Genomic DNA, 17,640 nt, shown 5'->3' on the forward strand with positions numbered 1-17,640 from the left:
AATTCCGCAGCGTGATAGCTGCTGCGCATGCGCCCTTCTTGGCGGGGCTGCTTCGGCCAGACACGTGAAGGTCGCTCGCGGCCGGAGCTGGGATGGAGGCGTCGTCTCCCACGGATTTGAGTGTCAGCGACCCACAGCTGCAGCACTTCATCGAGGTAGAGACGCAGAAGCAGCGCTTCCAGCAGCTGGTGCATCAGATGACCGAGTTGTGCTGGGTGAGCGCCGCGCTGGGCCCGAGGGGAGTTCCGGGGCAAGGGGAGGGAAGCCGGGCAAGAGCGCTCTGGGTCCCCTGGCGCCGGTGTAGCGCAGACCCATCCGGGGACGTCTGACCTTTGCCCTGGCGCACCGGGGGAACGAGGTACCTGGAGCCGCTGCTCCTTCGCGGGAAGGCCCAGAGCCAGACGCCGGGTCTGGCCCAGGCTCGCGGGCGTTGCCTCGGTGGATTTAGTACCGCCTTAAATGGTGCCGGTCCCTAGACAGGGAGGCAGTGGAAGGGTTGGTGGGAGAGAACCAGATATTTCTCCCTCTTCCCCAGGCCTCCCCACAGCACCCCCAAGAGCAAGTTTGTTCCTCTGGGAAGTGCATGCTTTGGGCTCTTGTAATCTCCCCTGACTGGCTCTTTGTGTCTCGAGCAGGAGAAATGCATGGACAAGCCGGGGCCCAAGCTGGACAGCCGGGCAGAGACCTGCTTTGTTAACTGTGTTGAACGTTTCATAGACACCAGTCAGTTCATTCTGAACCGGCTAGAGCAGACGCAGAAATCCAAGTCGGCCTTCTCCGAGAGCCTGACTGATTGACTCGGCACCGGCTCCTCCAGCCCCTCAACGAGGAGAACTGCACGTCAGTGGGGAGAGCAGCTGATGGGACACCTGTAGAACACAAGCTCTGGGGAGGCTGACCCCCTCCTTTGCATCAGACTAGAGCATTGTCACCTGCCTCAGCTCTGACCAGCTACTCAGTTTTACTTAAATGCAAGTTGTGACAATTACAGCCAGATGAGGCTGTAACAGATGCACGTTTACTACTCCCGGTGGCACTGTACTGTTCCCATTCCCACCTGTTGCCTTCCATGTACAGGCTTTGTGCTGAGGCTAGTATGTTGAGCACAATAGCTCCAAAATGTCCAACTCTGCAAACCGTTTTGTGCATCTCGGAGGGAGTGCTCCTGTATTGATACAAAGTGGAGGTAATGGGAATACTAATGTGAATCCCAAGTCCAGGGTTGGGACCATTCCTTTTAATGGTACTAAGTTCACATTCAGCTTCCTAATTAACCCTCTCCTTGCACCACTCTTCAGACTGCGCAGCCATACTGACATTTGCTCTCCAGACCCATGGGGAATGGCGTTGAGCAGAAGACAGCCTGGGTCACAGGTCTGCACCAGTATAGCTGTGTCAACAACCCTGAAAAGAGCTTGCTTGGCAGTGAGAACTTTCCCAGTAATTTAAGATTATGGGAAATAATTTTAAAGCTTGTGAAGGTGAAGTCAGTCATGTGGCTCAGTAACAACTGTTTTAAAGCAGAACTGCAACATTTACTATTGGCTTGCTCCACTAAGTGCATTCTCCCAAACATTAGAATAAATATGAATTGGATCAGTTTTTAAAATAAGCATGTCTTGTGTCTAGGGGTGGGCTGGCAGGACTCTCTGACCCACCCTTTACCTTGTGTCACTACTGTTCAGTTTATTATCAAATAACTGAAGTAGAAATAGACTTGCTAATTTCTAATGTTAAATACAAATCCTCTGGTTCCTACTAGGCAGTCTGATTACGGATTCTGATTTTTCTGCTCGCTGTAAAGTGGTTTAATGCATTGGTTTCCTGGACTAGATTTGTTTATCTAGTTACTAAAACAAATAGTCTATGCCCAGATAATTAAAACAGTAAATTTTTAACAGAATGGGTTCAGGCATCCTAAGTAGTGCAAACTCTTCTGGAAAAAAATTAACAGGTAACTTGTTCTGTGACCCTTTCATCCCTCTGAGCTACTAACCACAGGTCTGTTTGCATCTGTGCCTTTCAATCATTTTCCCATAGGAACTGGACTGGAAGTTCTGCCTCATTCCACAAACCACTCAAACACTCATTGAATAGCCTGATCCTACTATTAATTTAGTCTTTTTGGAAACCCCAAATAAATGCTGTTGAAATTTGTGTGGTTCAGCCTCTTTCCATGAAGTATGGTGTGACATGGCAGTAAACTACACTTCAGTAGAAGGAAACAGTGCTGCTAGTTGACCATACCAAGTCATGTGACAGTCTAAACACAAGTACAAGTGTGCACCTTTCATCAGAAGGAAGAAATGGATTTACAACTGTAACACTATCCTCTACTTGTCTGAAAGAGGATAGTGACCAACTGATGTCTTCCACCTTGGATGATTTTTTTCCAAGTCCTTATTCAACTATATTAGCTTGCCTAAGTCTCACTCTGGTTTCCAAAATTACAAATTACACTCAGGTCTCTCTTCATGCAAGAGTTGCGTGCCAAAAAACCCTTGCATAAAGCAAATCCATTATTACAGGTAATTAATAGGGATATGTACCAAGTTCCCTGCCATCCTGCTTCCTTCCCCTGCAACCCAGTGCATCAGGGAGCAGAGGAGCCATGTGGAGAACTTCCCACCTGCAGCTGCTTGTCCTGTACTGCCCTGGCAACGTGCCTCTTGCACGCAGAGCTCACAGCTTCTCCACAGGGCCCCAATAATCCCAACCAAGCTGGGTCACCCACCAGGCTGCAGACGTCCGGGGGAGGGAAGCAGCAGCATGGTTTCCTGCCACCCTGCTTCCCTCCCCCGGGCTCTGTAGCCCACCAGGCGCAACCCGGTGTGGCTGGGATCAGGAGGGCCGCACAGAAGCTGTGAGCTGGGGCCCTGCAGCTGCAGTGTGGCCCAGGCCCCAAGCACTGCCCAGCTGGGCGGCAGCAGCCCCAGCCCAGCCCCCTCCCTACAGGGGCCTCAATCCCCCTCTTGCCCACCACTTACCTGCTGGAGCTGCTCTCAAGGCTACTTGGGGGACCATGTGCATATACAGCAATGTATGTGGCCCCATCTCACTGTCTTCCTTCTGCTTTCTCCCAGCCCCCTGCAGGCTGGAACTCTGCCAGCTTCCCACAAAGCAATTTCTTCTTGCATACAATGAATTTCTGGTGTAAATAATGTCTCACATATAAGCAAATTCACACAAAACAAATTTGCATAAAGAGAGACCCAAGTGTAGTAGTATAATGACAATGGATGTAGGAGACAAATCTACCTTCTCTTTCTTAGAGGAAATCCCCTACTTGATACTACACAGCTGTTATATTCTACAAGTTGACTTTTGAACACATCCAGACATCCTTTTAGAATAACGGCACACTATCCCCAGTCAGTAGAGGTGCACCGATATAAAGAAAATTCATGTTCTTCATACCACTTTGTGTCATTTCAGTGGCTATTGGCATGAATATGTTGCAGGCCACACTGGCAATGGAGCAAATCTGTTTTAATCAATTATGGTAAATGGACATATTCCCTTCCCAGTGAAACATACCAGAAAGGAGTCACACTTCACAAAGGAACCAGATTCAAAGAGCCAGGATAGCACCACTGCAGAGTTTATCTAGTCCTGCTCTTGATTTTGAGTCAGTAAATAACCTCTTAAAGTGAGCAGAGAAGGCACTTTAAGGCTGTACAAATGAACTTCTGAAACATACTGAATACTTCCAACGTTAAAACACTTGAGTCACCTGTGTTGCTATAGGTGCAGCAATAACACTGTAAGGATCAGCCCTTCAGAATACTTTGCAAAAGTTAGACTTTCAATATAAAAAAAAATGTTTAAGGCCACCTAAAATGGTTTTTACATTCAAAAAGGGTTATTATAATTATTGCCAGGTTGCTTCATACATCCATAGACTTATGCCTCAGTAGTAGAGCAGCAACCACAGCACATTCTGATAGAGAGGAACACACTGAGAAGGAACCAGAATACACTGGTAGGTGTTTTGCCCAGGTCTGGTGTTCTGAGCACCTGGAAGCTAGTCAAGTCTCCTGGCACGATATTCAGGTCCATTACCAGTGGGAGATCACAGTTCACTGATAAACATGATGCTTGTTTACTCCCGGCAACAGTTGGAGCTGGTGATGTTCATTTGAGCTTGCTGCATCAGACCAAAGTGGAGATCAGTAGCAGGACTAAAAAACTACCAGTAGCAATTCAAGGCTTCTCAGGCATCTAGTAGTGGTTGTTAAAGTTTTGTTGTTTTGCAAGCATTCATACACTTCCTACTTCCTCGTCCTCTTCTACACTTTGAGAACCTTTATGGATGTCCTCTGGGACCAGAAGGGGCTGATGTAGACATAACTGGTGCCTTTCTGACCCCCTCCAAGATGAGGTATGCAGGTCTGCCCCTCCTTGCCTTAGGAAGAGGGGCAGCAGGTCTGGGGTAAAGGGCATGTCTCTGAAGGCATGTAGAAGGAAAATGCCAGAGACTATGGTGAGGAAGCCACTTATCGTGCCAATTATGTTGTCCAGGGCCATGTGTTGCCACTCCTTGAAAAGAATGGCTGAACACATCACGACAGCTGTGGTGAACAGGACATAGTAAACTGGCGTGACCACAGATGTATTGAAGATGTCCAAAGCCTTGTTCAGGTAATTGATCTGGACACTGACACAGACCCCCAGGCAAGCTGGTAGCACCCATATCAGTGGTTCTTTCAGCACTGGCTTGCCAGCAAACAGTTCTTTGAGTGCAATGCCCAGGCCCTTGACACAGGACACGGAGAGAGAGCCAATGGCAGAGCAGACCAAAACATATACTAAGACATTGCTCCTACCATAACGAGGCCCAGCCACGAAGATGAGGAGAATGGAGCTCACCAGCACACACATAGCGAAGACAATGAATCCTTAGATCAGAATGAGAATCATTAAGATTTGCAACATAGTGGGTAATGCTGTTATACATCTGTGCTGCATGTAATGTGTGCTGTGAACACTGACAGGAGAGAGAGAATGGGTAAGAATGGTAACTAGAACAGCAGAGGGCTGTAAGTCAGGACTGGAGATACTAGCAGAGCTCTGCAGGCTGGGATTAAGGCTCCTCTAGTCTTGCTACACGTTGCATCGGCAGGGCCCTGTGATAAGGGCCTGTGATGAGTTGTAGCTTGATCTGCTTGGTTTCTCTCCTCTGCAATTTCATTCGCTACCCTTAATACTACCACCCAAATCAATCCCTTGTTTCCAACTGCTACATCCCATGTTTTTATCGTAGGGGTATCTCTCTCTAAGTTCTCCTGTGCTTCCCTCACTCGCTTTCTTTTCTAACTAGTCTTCTCCTAGTCTTATGTTGCCTCTCATGTACTGACAATCCTCTCATCTACACCAGTGTTGCATTAAGATAAATTGTGGCTGCTGATTCTTGCTTCCTTTGTAACTCTTGCCTAGCAATTTCATATCAAAGGGGCCATATGAAAAACAAATATAGTGTGCACCTACACCATACATCTTGTGCCAAGCTTGACAATAACCACTGCTGTAGACTTTTTGCCAATTGCTTTTAATCTTACATATTTTCTTGAGTTTTGCATTGCCTTAAGAAACTCCATTTTGCATTGCTCTTCAGCTTGATATAAGTGCTCGACCTTTGTATGCTATATGTGTGAGAGAATGGGTGAGAGTGTGTCTGTGGAAAAGGAAAACATCAGCTGACGACTGGCTGTAAAATGCAGACAGATAAAAGACCAAAACAAGAAGAATCTGCCCCAGAACTGAGAGAGAACAGCAATCGACCTTCAAGAAAGAACATAGTGATAACACAGCAAAGCCCAGAGGACTGGATGAATTGACAAGGCTATAAAAGATGGGGCGAGACATTTCAAATTTGGGTCTTGTTCCATGTGTCATCCTGGAGCATTGGTTCATCTGATGAGATGGACCAGCAGGAGCCCGGCTCCTACTTGTGATCAACTTGACTGGTCACTAAATTGATCCGAGTACTGGGAAGACTGGTAATGTATACCAGCGCAGAACAGAAACTGGAGTATGAATGTGGTGTGTGTGCACGCGCACACTTAATAAACCAGGCATCTTGCCTTATCCTCTCTCATAAGGTCTCACTCTTGATTTGAGCAATTGGCAATTTGTGTAACACTGCCTCTCCACTTGGTGGCAGAAGCTTTTACACTCAGTCCCCAAAAACACGAACAATCCAATTTTTAAGCAACAAGAGTCCTACCAGCCATCACAGAGCATATTTCTTTTGACTGGGTATGGAACAAGCAGGAGGAACGGATTGCTGTTTAACCTCCCCAGTCTAGACAAGTAATTCTGCCTACTGCCATCTCTTATAAAGAGGTGAGATGAACACTGTATTTGGGGTACCTGGATCTTTAAGCTTCTCTGCCATTGATTCCAAGCTGGATACTTCCTCTTCTTGTGGAGCATGGATAACCATCACTGTAGAGCCCAGGATACTTAGGATGCAGCCAATCTTCCCATGGATGTTCAGTCGTTCGTTCAGAAAGGAGGATGACAAAACCGCGCTGTAGGATTGAAGTCAAAGGATGGAGTATTTGAAGAAGATAAGGTGAGGGTAGAGAATTGTTTTCACTGGGAAGAGCAAAGGCATGGGTGTTGCTTTTTCTGATGGTGCTCACCTAACTAGAACACTTAATGCGCCCAACGGTGTTACCACTGTTGCTGGGGCAAAGGCATATGCAGCAAAATTCACTGCTTCTCCAATTCCCACTGCAAGACAGAGGACAGTCAGTCACAGGAATGCAACTTAAAACGGAGCAAGTTCAACAGAATATGGGTTTGGTTACACATAGCGCACAATCAGTTACTGAATAGAGGTACAGTCATCACTACCCACCTGGATTTCACTATGACCCCACCATTTATTATCCACAGCTATGTAGTCAAACTGTCTGATACAGACAAGGATCAAACATATCAAAAACAAGCCTCTAATGTATATATGGGAACACTGCTAATCAACAACAGAGAAAGGAAAGATCAATAATATTTGAAGTTCAAAGGGGTTATGGCAAATTGTATTTGCCTAATTTGCCTTTGTGTAATAGGAATGGTTTTTACAGTTGATAGACATCCTACAGCATCTGTTAGCATCATATTAGTGAATTACCATAAGCAACATCAGAAATTGAGAAACTGGCTATGCACAGGTTTGACAGGATTCGATTTTTATTGATAGACAACCATTTCACCTGACACTGATAGATGGAAAAATATTTCCATCAGTAATTATAAAAAAATAAATAAATTCTGGCATGGAGGTACAGAAATGTGGGGCAGGGGGCACTTTACACATGCACAAACACACCAGCCACTGTGCTGTTAAGACTGTGTCAAAGGTGGCAGGGCTGCAGGGGCAGGGCTGGTAGCAGTAAGGAGCCCAGTACCAACAGCCCCTAACTGTGCCCAGCTGAGGAAAAGCAAAGTCCCAAGAGCCTGTTCCAGCCTGGCCTCTGTGGGAGTTTGGCCCCTGCCCTGATCACCCAGGGGTCAGGCCAGGCTCCGGAGGAGTTTGGCCCTTGCTTGGATCACACAAGGGCCAAACACCTGTGGAGAGCTGATCCAAAACACACCCCTAATTTGGCGCAATCCTGAAAGTTTCAAATCAATAAAAAAAATCAGAAAAAAAGCTTAAAAATAAACATGGATTTTAGCCATCCAAATAATAATAATAAAATTGAATTCTGCCAAGCCTGGCTACATAGGTACGGTGATTTCCATAATTACCTAACATACTATGCAGGGTGAGCAAGCCCTTTTGAAAGTTATTGTACCATCTGATTTACCCATGATTTCATTTACAACACTTAGAAACATGCAAGATTTTAACATGCAACACAGCTGTGCTTAGAAAGGCAACGTTACCACAGTGCTCAGGGATAAAGTCAAACAGCTGAACCTTGATTTGACAAAGGGAATGTGCCAATAAGGCAAACAAGAGCAATCAAAACTTTAACAACTGTGATCCTGACATCATTTGCTGACAGTAGCATCAAGACTGCTGAAATCTCCCAAAGCGCAGAGCCTGCTTGACCAGCAGGGATGTAAGACTGGAAGGGACCTCATGCAGCTGCCTGGTCCGGGCCCTGCTGGATCCATCCCCGCCAACTGCCTGTCTGACCTGCTTTGGGCAGCTTCCAGGAATGCAGAGGCCTGGCTTCTCTGGGAGCCTGTGCCAATGCTGAAACACCCTCAGTATTAGAAAGCTCCTAATCTCCAGTCTAAGCTTCCCCTGCCGTTGGTCCTCGGCCTGTCCCTGCAGTCCCAGAGAAGAGCCACCCCCATGGCCCCGCAGGCAGGTCAACATCGTTATCTCGGGCCTCCCCGCTCCAGCCTCCTCACAAGTCTCGTCTCCCCTCCCATCTCCTCCTCGGCCCCCGCGGCGCAGGGGAGACGTCCCCGAGCCGGCGGAGCGCGCGGCGCCGGAGCTGCCCGACTGGCGGGCGGTCGCACTTACTGCATAACAGCCCGGCCCACCACAGCCACTCGCGCAGGTAGGCGTGGCTTCCGTGCCCTGCAACACAGCGGGGGGGAGGTGTCAACGGCCGCCGAGCCCCGGGGAGCCCCGCCCCCATCCCATCTCAGCGCTTCGCTCGCACCCGGGCCGCTCCCGCCCCGCCCCGGTACCCGCGCGGGCGGCGCCGCGGGCGGCCAGGCGTAGCAGCCCCTTCTTCTTGAGGACGAAGCTGACGCCGATGAAGCCGCAGGAACCGAGCGCCAGCCCCAGCCCCAGGTAGAAGTCGCGGCGCCCCCGCGCGCCCTCCATCGCGACCCAGCCCGTGACGTCACTCCGGGGCGGGCGGGGCCGCACGTGCGCGGGCTCCACCAGTCCCCGGCGCCACAGGGGCGCTCGGCTCCGCCCCTCACCCCGGGAAGTGACGACACAAGCTGCTGCGCCCCCCCCAATACCAGAGCTGCGGCCGCGCTCGGGCCCATGTGGCCCCGCCCCCCTCCGCCTGATCCCGGCCCGCTTCCGTTTCCGGTGGGGTGGTTTTTCCGACCTGTTGTTAGGAACCGAACCGCCGAGGGTGGCGGGGCTGGGGACAGGGACAGGGACAGGGGGAGCAAGGGCCTGAGCCCAGCCCGGATCCTGAGAGCCCCCGCCCTGCCCTGCCCCAGGCGCTGCTGTGGGGCTCGTTTCTGAGCTGCGGGGACTGAGCTCGTTGGGGCAGTTCCTGCTGCCCGCGCGGGCCCTGCTGCTCAAACCTGGGGGGCTAACTAGGTTCTGGGAAGAACGGGCCCCTCGCTCAGAAACGCCCTTCCCAGCAGCGTCTGTTACCCGCTGCCTCCCTGCAACCAGGGGTTTCTTGGGGACTTACATTGCCCCAGGGAGGTGGGAGCTGAGCAGCCCTCGGGATGCACCTTAGTCTCATTGCTTTTTTCTGAACTCAAGAACAAAAGATGAGCAAGAGCAAGGATGACGCTCCCCATGAGCTGGAGAGCCAGTTTGTCCTGCGCCTGCCTCCGGTAAGAGATGCACAGGCTAGGGCTAAGTTAAAGAGGCCATGGTGGGAGAGGTCCCATGTGAGGCTGGCACCAAGCTCCTGAGAGCCCAGCTCAGCCCCAGTTTGCTGGAGTTTGGTGGGTGGAAAGTGCAGTTCGTGGGAAGAGTTTCAGGAGATTGAAACTGATGAGAATTCTGCAGACTGTGGGGCAGAAGGAGAGTGAATCCTCTGTATCATGTATCCCCTATACCTGGTGCTTCTGCAAGATGTATTTTGGTGCTCTGCTACTTAGATCTTGTGGAATAAATGCCCTACAAAGCATGCATAAGTGCTTGGTCACTGCTGCTGACCAGTCCTGTCAGTCCCTCTTGGTGCAAATAATCTTGTTCAATAAATGTCTTGTTTGGGGGGGGTGCAGGGGAAGCCTCTCAAAAGAGCTCACAGATGCATCCCCTTTGACTGTAACCTGAATCCTTATAGGTACAGCTCTTTAACTTTGCCTTGAGCTGTGATCCTGAGAAGGGCATTTCATGTTCCATGAAAGTCTGTTGTTTGGCTGCCTCATCCATGAAATGATGATCTGGTTTACCCCATCTGGTTTCTGTTTTCTAAGGGACTGTGTACCATTTTCAAAGTGTGTTAACTTATGGGCTTTGATGTGCTCTGGGAGCAATGCTGTTACCATTTATAGTGTGGCCTCTTGGTTGGGTTTCTGTATTAGGATGACAGCCTGGTTTAAAGGTGGGCATATTTGAGAGCAGCTGTGTTTCCCAGAGGGCATACACAAGTCTTGTCATGTCTCACTCATCTCTCTCAGGAATATGCCTCTACTGTGCGGAGGGCAGTTCAGTCTGGCAGCGTCAACCTCAAAGACAGACTCACCATTGAGTTACATCGTGAGTATGCAAGATGAGCTCCTCTAAGGAAGGAGCAGGAGTACTGGAGGCCTCAGAAGAAGGGGACTTAATGTGCAGAGTACAAAGGAAGAAGAGCCTTCAGGGTTTTGCTTATCACACAGGCAAAATGTTAGGGAGGGAGCACTCAGCTGTGCTGCTCTGTAGAATGGCCTTCCCAGCAGACTTCTGGTGAAGGTGTCTAGTCTCTAAGCAGGAACCTCAGACCTCCCCTTGGGAGCCCTGGAGGCAAAGCTGTACCTTACAGCATGTTAGACAGCTCGAGGCTCCATAGTGCAAGTAGCACAGGATAGATCTGGAACCAGCAGCAGTATGACTCTAGCACAGCACTGTGCCTCGGCTAACCAACACAAGCTTCTGTGCACTCCAGGAAACTTAACTTCCTGTCTGCCTTGTATACTGTTTCCCAGAGACACTGACATGGATATATGTGATCCTAAAGAGAAAATGGTGTTGGTTCAGGGTATGCATGATCGCATGGGTAAAGCTGATCTAAGGAGCAAGGTCTTGGCCTTTGATCCTGGAGGCTATACTGATATATTTTTTCACCATCACTGTATCAGCAAATTCCCAGATCTGCTGTGGAGAAACCAAAGGCAGAGAGAGCTCTAATTGGAGGATGTAACCCACAGCTATTTCTCTGCTTCAAGGTTAGGCCATGTCTTCTCATCTTGTTGCAAAGGATGTCTTAAATTTAACAAGAAAACCCAACAATTTGTTGCACCTCCAGTTTGCAAGAAAGTTTTAGGAGTTTCTAAGCAGTGGCCCAAGGACAGAGCATGCAGTCTACCCATCCAGCAGGGCTGCCCACACCATTCGTTTGTCCCTTGGCTTTTTGCAGCAGATGGACGTCATGGGATCGTCCGCGTGGACCGTGTCCCTCTGGCTGCCAAATTGGTAGACCTGCCCTGCATCATTGAGAGCTTAAAAACCATTGATAAGAAAACATTCTACAAGACAGCAGACATTTGTCAGGTATGTATGGCCAGTGCTTCTTGCAGCTCTCCTGTCCTCTTTGCTCACTCCCTCCTTTTGGATTCACCAGTACCACGTGGCATCAACCCTACGATTTCACCTTACAGTAAACTTATTTGTGTTTCGGGGGACTCTAGATGCTTGTGTGCACTGTGGATGGTGATCTCTACCCTCCTCTGGAAGAGCCAACTGTGAGTACTGACCCGAAGGCAAACAAAAAAAAGGACAAGGACAGAGAGAAGAAATTCATCTGGAACCATGGCAGTGAGTAGAGGAGCTGCAACTTTATCCTATCTCAGCCTACTCCCAGGCTCCTACTGGCCCTCCTGCCCACCCTTAGTAGTACAGGCAGAATCTGCCATGCCTTCTTACGCCTCTGGACAGGTGAGAAGCATTTCCTCATCTCATTTCTGAGAGAGCTGCTGCATCACTAAGACCCAGTCCATTCAGACTTACTGAATTTGCCATGCATGTGACCTTTCCCCTTGGTGTCCACTAGCATACACGAGCTGTTTCCTTTATTCCAGTTACTCTTCCACTGAAGAATGTAAGAAAGAGACGATTCAGGAAGACAGCCAAGAAAAAGGTGAGCTGTGTCGTCCATTGCAGTGCCATGTAGGTGCCAGCAACCATGCCCAGGAAAGGGGAAAGGGAGAATCACTCAGTGCTGGGTCACTAGTTTAGGACAGTGCTTTCCAGATTCTAAGTGGTAGGAGGCCACATACCCTAGAGTTGTATTAGTGCAAGCTGTAGGCCTCCAGACTGCATTGCTGCATCCTCTCAACACCACCACCCCCGCCCGCACTGCACACACAATATGCCCCAAAACATGCATCTCTTTGCACTGCACATACGGGTAGCACTCACATCTGCTGCCGCACTGCAGGCTGTCCCAGTGCCAGGGGCTGCACCACCCCTGCTTCTCGGAGGCGGGGGGAAGCAAGAAACAAAAGCTGAAGGAGAAGCAGGAGCCTAGAGCCTCTGGCTGCAGCAGCAGCCAGAGCAATAGAAGAAGCAGCAGCTGGGTAGCAGCCCAGGAGCTGCATGTTATCACCAGTTGGATGGCTCTGGCTTAGGAATTGGTTTTAGTTACAAATCCCTAAAATATGGGGCCAACTCAGGGGTAGGCAAAATATGGCCTGTGGGCCAGATCCAAACTGTGGCAGGTCCCTTGGCCCTGCTGAGCCCAGGTGTAGGCAGCAGCCTGGGCTATGGCACATGCAGATAATCCCACTGCCCCAGGTGCACAGCAGGCCTGGGGTGGCACAGCAGCTAAATTCACTTCCCTGCAGTCTTTGCCATTGTTGCTGAACCCTGTTCCTTCCACCCCACACCCACTTCTGGGGCGTTGGAGGGAGCGGGTGGGCAGGGTCTCCAAAGAGACCAGCCTGGGACCCACGTGGGCAGGGCATGTTCAGCTAAGCAGATGGACTAAGGCTGCAGGTGAGTGGGGAGTGGCTTCTGGGAGCAGTATGGGTGGCCTGGGCCAGGGCTGGGATCAGGGAGCTGTAACAGCATGGGGCTGGGGCCTGGAAAAGAGCTGCGATTTGCTCCCCATGTACCCTTGCCCGTGGAACTGGCAAATGGGGTAGAGCCACTTGAGGAGTTTTGGCGTGCTGTGGCCAGGGTTTGGGGGGAAGGAGTGCTGACCTGGCCCACAACAGCTCACCAAAACTTCCTAAGTAGCTTTCCAGCCCAAATAATTGCCCACCTCTGGGCTAACCAATTCTCTTCCACACCTCACTGAGCAGAGATCGGGGGGAAGAGAGCTGAGATGTTCTAAGGCTTCCTTGGCAAGAAGTCTGAAAGGAGTTCCTGGAGTAGGGGGAAATCCCATCATGCAGAGGGGAATGGACTCTGGCTCTCTGTCCTGCATTTCCTGCACAATGTCTCCTCCTTTTGTTTTACATGGAAATAGTCACATGGAGATGAAGAGTCCACTTGCTTTTGCCCTCTTCCACCTGAAATCCTAGTTCCTTGTGTATGCATTATTTCCACAGCTATATGCTGTGGTGCAGCATACAGGAGACTGACTTCTGATAGGGACCTGGGAGAAATTGAACCGTCAAGGTTGTAACTTTATGTAAATGCTCTTATTAATAAAGGTCTGTGGAGCAAAAAAAGAGCTCTGCAAAGTGGCTGATGATTGTATCACTAGGCTGGATGGATTCGTTTTTCTGCTTTGCATCTCTCAGACACATGATGGAGCAATGTTACATTTTGATGTTAGGGAAAACCAGTCTCTCAGAACCCCTGGTCTCACAGAACATTCTCGCTTTCCTGTAGGAAAAAGCCTAGTGATGCACTAGGGCTCGTGGACAGAGGTGGTATCTTTTATTAGACCAACAAGATTTTTGCAAAAAAATTCTTTAATTGCAAGCTTTCAGGCACAAACACCTTTTGTCAGGAATCTGAGAAAAGATTGTAAAAGTTCTCCTGGGTAGAAATTAAAGTTCATATTTCATAGGATTTCACACAGGGGTCAACAGATAGAAAAACCCTCTGGCTAATTTAATAATAAAAAGTGAAACCTTGTATGATTGTTTAGTTCACTTTAGAACTGAGAACAAAATGGAGGGGCCTTTCATGGACACCCTGGCCACAGCATGCCAAAAATCCCTAAGTGGCTGTACCCCATTTGCCAGTTCCATGGGCAGGGGTGCGTGGGGAGCAAATCGCAGCTCTGTTCCAGGCCCCAGCCCCATGGAGGGGCCTTTCATAAATGCATTCAGACTCAAGCACCTGACATGCCACATAGATTGGTTTCTTAAGAGGTGCTTGGGAGTGTTCTGAGGGGAGCTGAAGTCAGGCCAGTGAGGGTACTCAGCTCAACCCAGAAGCTTTGAGGAAGAGGAGAGGAAGATGGGATGCTGACCTGAGAGGCAGGTAGTATCATGGGAGAGCTTGTGAGGGGCAGGAATATGCTAATTGACAAGCAAAGAATAAGATGAGGTAAAGTATTGGGAGACAGCCAGAGAGCAAGAAACCCCTGAGCCAGAACTGTCTGCTCAAAGATGTCTGACAATATTTCTGCTCCATTCTCTCTCCCTTGCCCAGTACATTGAGTCTCCAGATGTGGAAAAGGAGGTGAAGCGGTTGCTGAGCACAGACGCTGAGGCTGTCAGTGTCCGTATCCTTTCTCAGGAGAAACCCTGCTGAACGTCAGCTTCTGAAGGAGGCTAGAAGGAGCCGCCAGACAGAAGTTCAGCCTGCTGCACACATGGGTAGTAAGAGCAAACAGAAGCTGAGCAGATGACAGACACTGAAGTTTAGAGTTTTACCTTTAGTCTGTTCAAAACCTGCTGCTTCTCAGCAACCTCCTCTTGGCATTTGTCACTGCACTTTGCGGGTAATGTCCATGCATTTGCAGCTGATGCTCCTGACAGTGCAATAACTTGCTGTAATATCTGCTGAGAAGAGGAAATATGAGATACTTGAATGGCCAGATTGGCCAAACCTAGGTATCTGTAACAACTATGCCCAGAATTAGAGGGGCTTGTTGAAATATATAGGCCGGAGTTACCTACCCCTGGTGTTGTTTTTTAACTGGAAAAGCCCTGGATGTGGCTGCAGGGGTCTCCCCACAGGCATTACCTTTTGTTGTTATCCCTTGACTCTTGCGCATCTGCCCTCAGGCTGGGAGGTCATTGCTGAAGATGAGACAAAGGAAGCAGACAACCATGGTTCACTCACCAGTCTGGACATCTCCTCTCCCGGCATGTCTGGACACAAGCAAGGCCACGGCTCATCAGGTACATTGGAAGAGATCAGTGCTTAATTTAGCAAAAGCATTTACCTGTCGGGTGGCAGGGTCACCATCTGCTCTTGCACACGAGGGTGGTCTCAAACTGGAGAGCTGACTTGATTGTATGAGCAGAGCTGAACACCAAGGCTGCATTCATTGGGGTGAGAGAACTGGCACAGTCCCCTAAGTTTCTGGAACAGATACGCATTTGCTATAACAGTATCTGTTTTATAAAAAGGGAAAAATAGATCTTCCTTGGTGTTGCATTCACCTACTTCTAGTCCATTGGACCTGGTTTAGAATTTCTTAAGGAATCAAAGCAAACTTAAGGAAGATAGAAGTGTATTTAGATAAGCATTCAGTACAGAGCACTGTTCCTGAAAGCCAAGGGCATATGTGGCATCTTAGGAGAGACTTATAGATCACTGTTGAATCCATTGCACCTTCTTCAACTATTTTCCTTTTGTGTCAAACCACAAGAACATGACGAACTGCGGGAGATCTTTAATGACATCAGCAGCAGCAGTGAAGATGAAGATGAGAGAGATCATCACGATGACGAAGATTTGAACATTATGGACACAGAGGAAGACTTGGAGAGGCAGTTGCAGGACAAGCTAAATGAATCCAACGGACAGCAGCAGGAGAGTGAGGGAACAAACCAGATTGGTGAGTCACAGGGCAGTCTGCAGCCAGGATGGGCTGTTTCTGGTGTGCTGAACCTGGGCTTTTCCCTTAGTTGAATCAGCACTGTGTCAGGGTGTGGAGGACTGCTATGTGATTCTGCTTGTGATACAGTTCAACTGTGCTTATGGGACTTATGGTATAAGTCCTGAGCTCTTTATGTTCTAGCCATGGGGATCCAGAAGCAGATTGATAACCTGAAAAGTAAACTCCAGGAGACTCAGGAGCGGAGAAAGCGCCAGGAAGATCTCATTATGAAAGTAGAGAACCTTGCTCTCAAGGTAAGTGCTGTCTGGTCCCTGGGGACCCTCTTTCCTATGTGAAACTTGTGTTCCTAAGGAGTCCCAGTCAGCTAAGTTGAGGCTGTGCAGGCTCCGACTCTTAACAGGCATCAACCATTGTCCTGGAGAAGCCAAAGGCCTTCTCTTTTGTGGAATTAAGATTCATGTGCCTATAAGGAAGTGTGCCAACCAGCTAGCCATGTGACTCAGCTGTGACTAATGCAGAATAAGCCATAGACCTGTGCAGAAGATAAAGGGTCTTGGGACCCAGGCTGCACTCTGCTCCCCATACAGCCTGTCAGATTGCACAGTGTTGTTTTGTTCCCATTGGCTAAGTGGTCCTTGGTGAGAGCTTTAGCAATCATATTCTGGTTTGTCACTTTCCAGACCCGTCTCCAGGCTGTGTTGGATGAGTTCAAACAGCAGGAAGAACGAGAAAAGCAGCAGGTAAGAAGACCTCTGTTATTGACCCTTTTGCATCCTTGTAGAAGAAAGTGACACGTGCCATGCTATGGGATAACACTGAGCCATACTTGCTTAGCAGAAAGTGACAAGTTGCCTGCTTTTCTAAGTATTTCACTGAAAGCACTTCAAGTCCTGCACTGTGCCACTTCAGGCTCTGATCTCACCAGAAGCAATGAGTGAAGCCAGGTTATATTTGATCAGGAATGACTAAGAGACCTCAGTTATCTGTAGGTGCCTTGATAGACCAGTAGTTTGGTGATGCAGTTGTCTGGGAAGTGCTGTACAGCTATGAGAATGTTGTTAGCCTTTTAGTCTGAGGAGGGAACATGCAAGGACTTGCAGCAGTGTAATATCCCTGTAATAGCTTGTGCCTTTCTCTCTGAACCCTCTCTTCACAGCTGGCCACTCTGCAGGAACAGCTTGAATCCCTGATGGAGAAATGAGGGCAGGAGCTCCCTGTACCTCTGGGCAAGCAGTGTGCTGAGTCAGAAGCTTCACCCATGAGTTTAGGAGTCACTCTTGGTGCCAAAGCCCTCAAGTTACTGGCTTGACCTTTCCAGACTTTGTTGATAAGTGACTCTTGTTCATTCTCCTGGAACAGTGTTTCTAGAGCTCCTGTCTCATTCTGGATAATGCAGCCAGCCCCCTAATGCTGAGTAAAGGAATTGACCTGGGGTTTGTTCCTTTACAACAGATATTCCTGGTAGTTTAGCTGTACTGACAAGGGCTTTCAAGAAAGTATTGTCTCATCCATTTTTTTTCTAATTGGAAGCTGTTGAAAACTCTGAAGCATTTTGTCAGAGGGTCTCTGCTCCTTTGGGGAGCTGCTGAGAGGGTGGCTGTGCCAGCCAAGCAATGGGCATGGACTTCCCAGCATTGTGTATGCCTGTAAGGACAGCCCAGACAGCTCGCTACAGAGTGGCTACCCTACCCTTGCCCTGAAAACCAGTGTTACCTGAGAAGTTTGCAGATGGGTTTAGTCTTTAGTGGGCTTTAGAAGTGGAGCTGTTCTGCTGGCATCTCGTTCCTGTGCTGGGGAGTGCTGACTTTAAGAAAAACAACCAATAAAGCATGTTTCCAACTTGGTGTGCCCCTTAATTCTC

The 17,640-nt window shown here is 49.0% G+C and overlaps 3 protein-coding genes across 5 annotated transcripts; 2 read left to right on the forward strand and 1 right to left on the reverse strand.

The window, feature by feature from the left end:
* The first annotated feature begins 16 nt into the window (after window positions 1-16).
* TIMM8A (translocase of inner mitochondrial membrane 8A) lies at window positions 17-2,157 on the forward strand. 2 transcript variants are annotated; one of them, XM_059732717.1, is made up of 2 exons: window positions 17-215; window positions 633-2,157. In XM_059732717.1, exons 1-2 carry the CDS (start codon window positions 93-95, stop codon window positions 795-797), a joined length of 288 nt encoding a protein of 95 aa, XP_059588700.1. In that variant the 5' UTR covers window positions 17-92; the 3' UTR covers window positions 798-2,157. The 2 variants fall into 2 exon arrangements, with proteins under 2 accessions (XP_059588700.1, XP_006266071.1); XM_006266009.4 differs by having other exon boundaries at window positions 20-215; window positions 636-2,157.
* A 1,317-nt stretch (window positions 2,158-3,474) lies between these two features.
* On the reverse strand, window positions 3,475-8,828 carry LOC102573137 (magnesium transporter NIPA2). The gene is made up of 5 exons (XM_006266007.4): window positions 8,656-8,828; window positions 8,486-8,542; window positions 6,648-6,738; window positions 6,373-6,533; window positions 3,475-4,898 (listed from the first exon to the last, which is right to left on the reverse strand). The coding sequence occupies exons 1-5, from the start codon at window positions 8,792-8,794 to the stop codon at window positions 4,261-4,263; spliced, it is 1,086 nt and encodes a 361-aa protein (XP_006266069.2). The 5' UTR covers window positions 8,795-8,828; the 3' UTR covers window positions 3,475-4,260.
* Window positions 8,672-17,621, forward strand: TAF7L (TATA-box binding protein associated factor 7 like). Of its 2 annotated transcripts, none has more exons than XM_014599221.2 (12): window positions 8,672-8,761; window positions 9,422-9,495; window positions 10,291-10,369; window positions 11,229-11,362; window positions 11,500-11,626; window positions 11,890-11,948; window positions 14,420-14,492; window positions 14,998-15,114; window positions 15,588-15,776; window positions 15,960-16,072; window positions 16,460-16,519; window positions 16,936-17,621. In XM_014599221.2, exons 2-12 carry the CDS (start codon window positions 9,430-9,432, stop codon window positions 16,978-16,980), a joined length of 1,062 nt encoding a protein of 353 aa, XP_014454707.1. In that variant the 5' UTR covers window positions 8,672-8,761; window positions 9,422-9,429; the 3' UTR covers window positions 16,981-17,621. The 2 variants fall into 2 exon arrangements, with proteins under 2 accessions (XP_014454707.1, XP_006266068.2); XM_006266006.3 differs by lacking the exon at window positions 8,672-8,761 and adding an exon at window positions 8,992-9,010.
* Window positions 17,622-17,640: the final 19 nt, after the last annotated feature.

Source organism: Alligator mississippiensis, chromosome 8 (assembly GCF_030867095.1).
Source record: "Alligator mississippiensis isolate rAllMis1 chromosome 8, rAllMis1, whole genome shotgun sequence".
NCBI lineage: Eukaryota > Metazoa > Chordata > Crocodylia > Alligatoridae > Alligator > Alligator mississippiensis.

Excerpts from the sequence above, each read along its gene's own strand:
- TIMM8A (XM_059732717.1), top strand. The coding sequence starts at position 93 with ATGGAGGCGTCGTCTCCCACGGATTTGAGTGTCAGCGACCCACAGCTG. Across the intron at positions 216-632 it reads AGATGACCGAGTTGTGCTGG|CAGGAGAAATGCATGGACAA; the intron begins GTGAGCGCCGCG and ends TTGTGTCTCGAG.
- LOC102573137 (XM_006266007.4), bottom strand. The coding sequence starts at position 8,794 with ATGGAGGGCGCGCGGGGGCGCCGCGACTTCTACCTGGGGCTGGGGCTG. Across the intron at positions 8,543-8,655 it reads CCGCGGCGCCGCCCGCGCGG|GGCACGGAAGCCACGCCTAC; the intron begins GTACCGGGGCGG and ends GCTGTGTTGCAG. Across the intron at positions 6,534-6,647 it reads GCATTAAGTGTTCTAGTTAG|CGCGGTTTTGTCATCCTCCT; the intron begins GTGAGCACCATC and ends TCAATCCTACAG.
- TAF7L (XM_014599221.2), top strand. The coding sequence starts at position 9,430 with ATGAGCAAGAGCAAGGATGACGCTCCCCATGAGCTGGAGAGCCAGTTT. Across the intron at positions 11,363-11,499 it reads AGACAGCAGACATTTGTCAG|ATGCTTGTGTGCACTGTGGA; the intron begins GTATGTATGGCC and ends GGGGGACTCTAG. Across the intron at positions 16,073-16,459 it reads TAGAGAACCTTGCTCTCAAG|ACCCGTCTCCAGGCTGTGTT; the intron begins GTAAGTGCTGTC and ends GTCACTTTCCAG.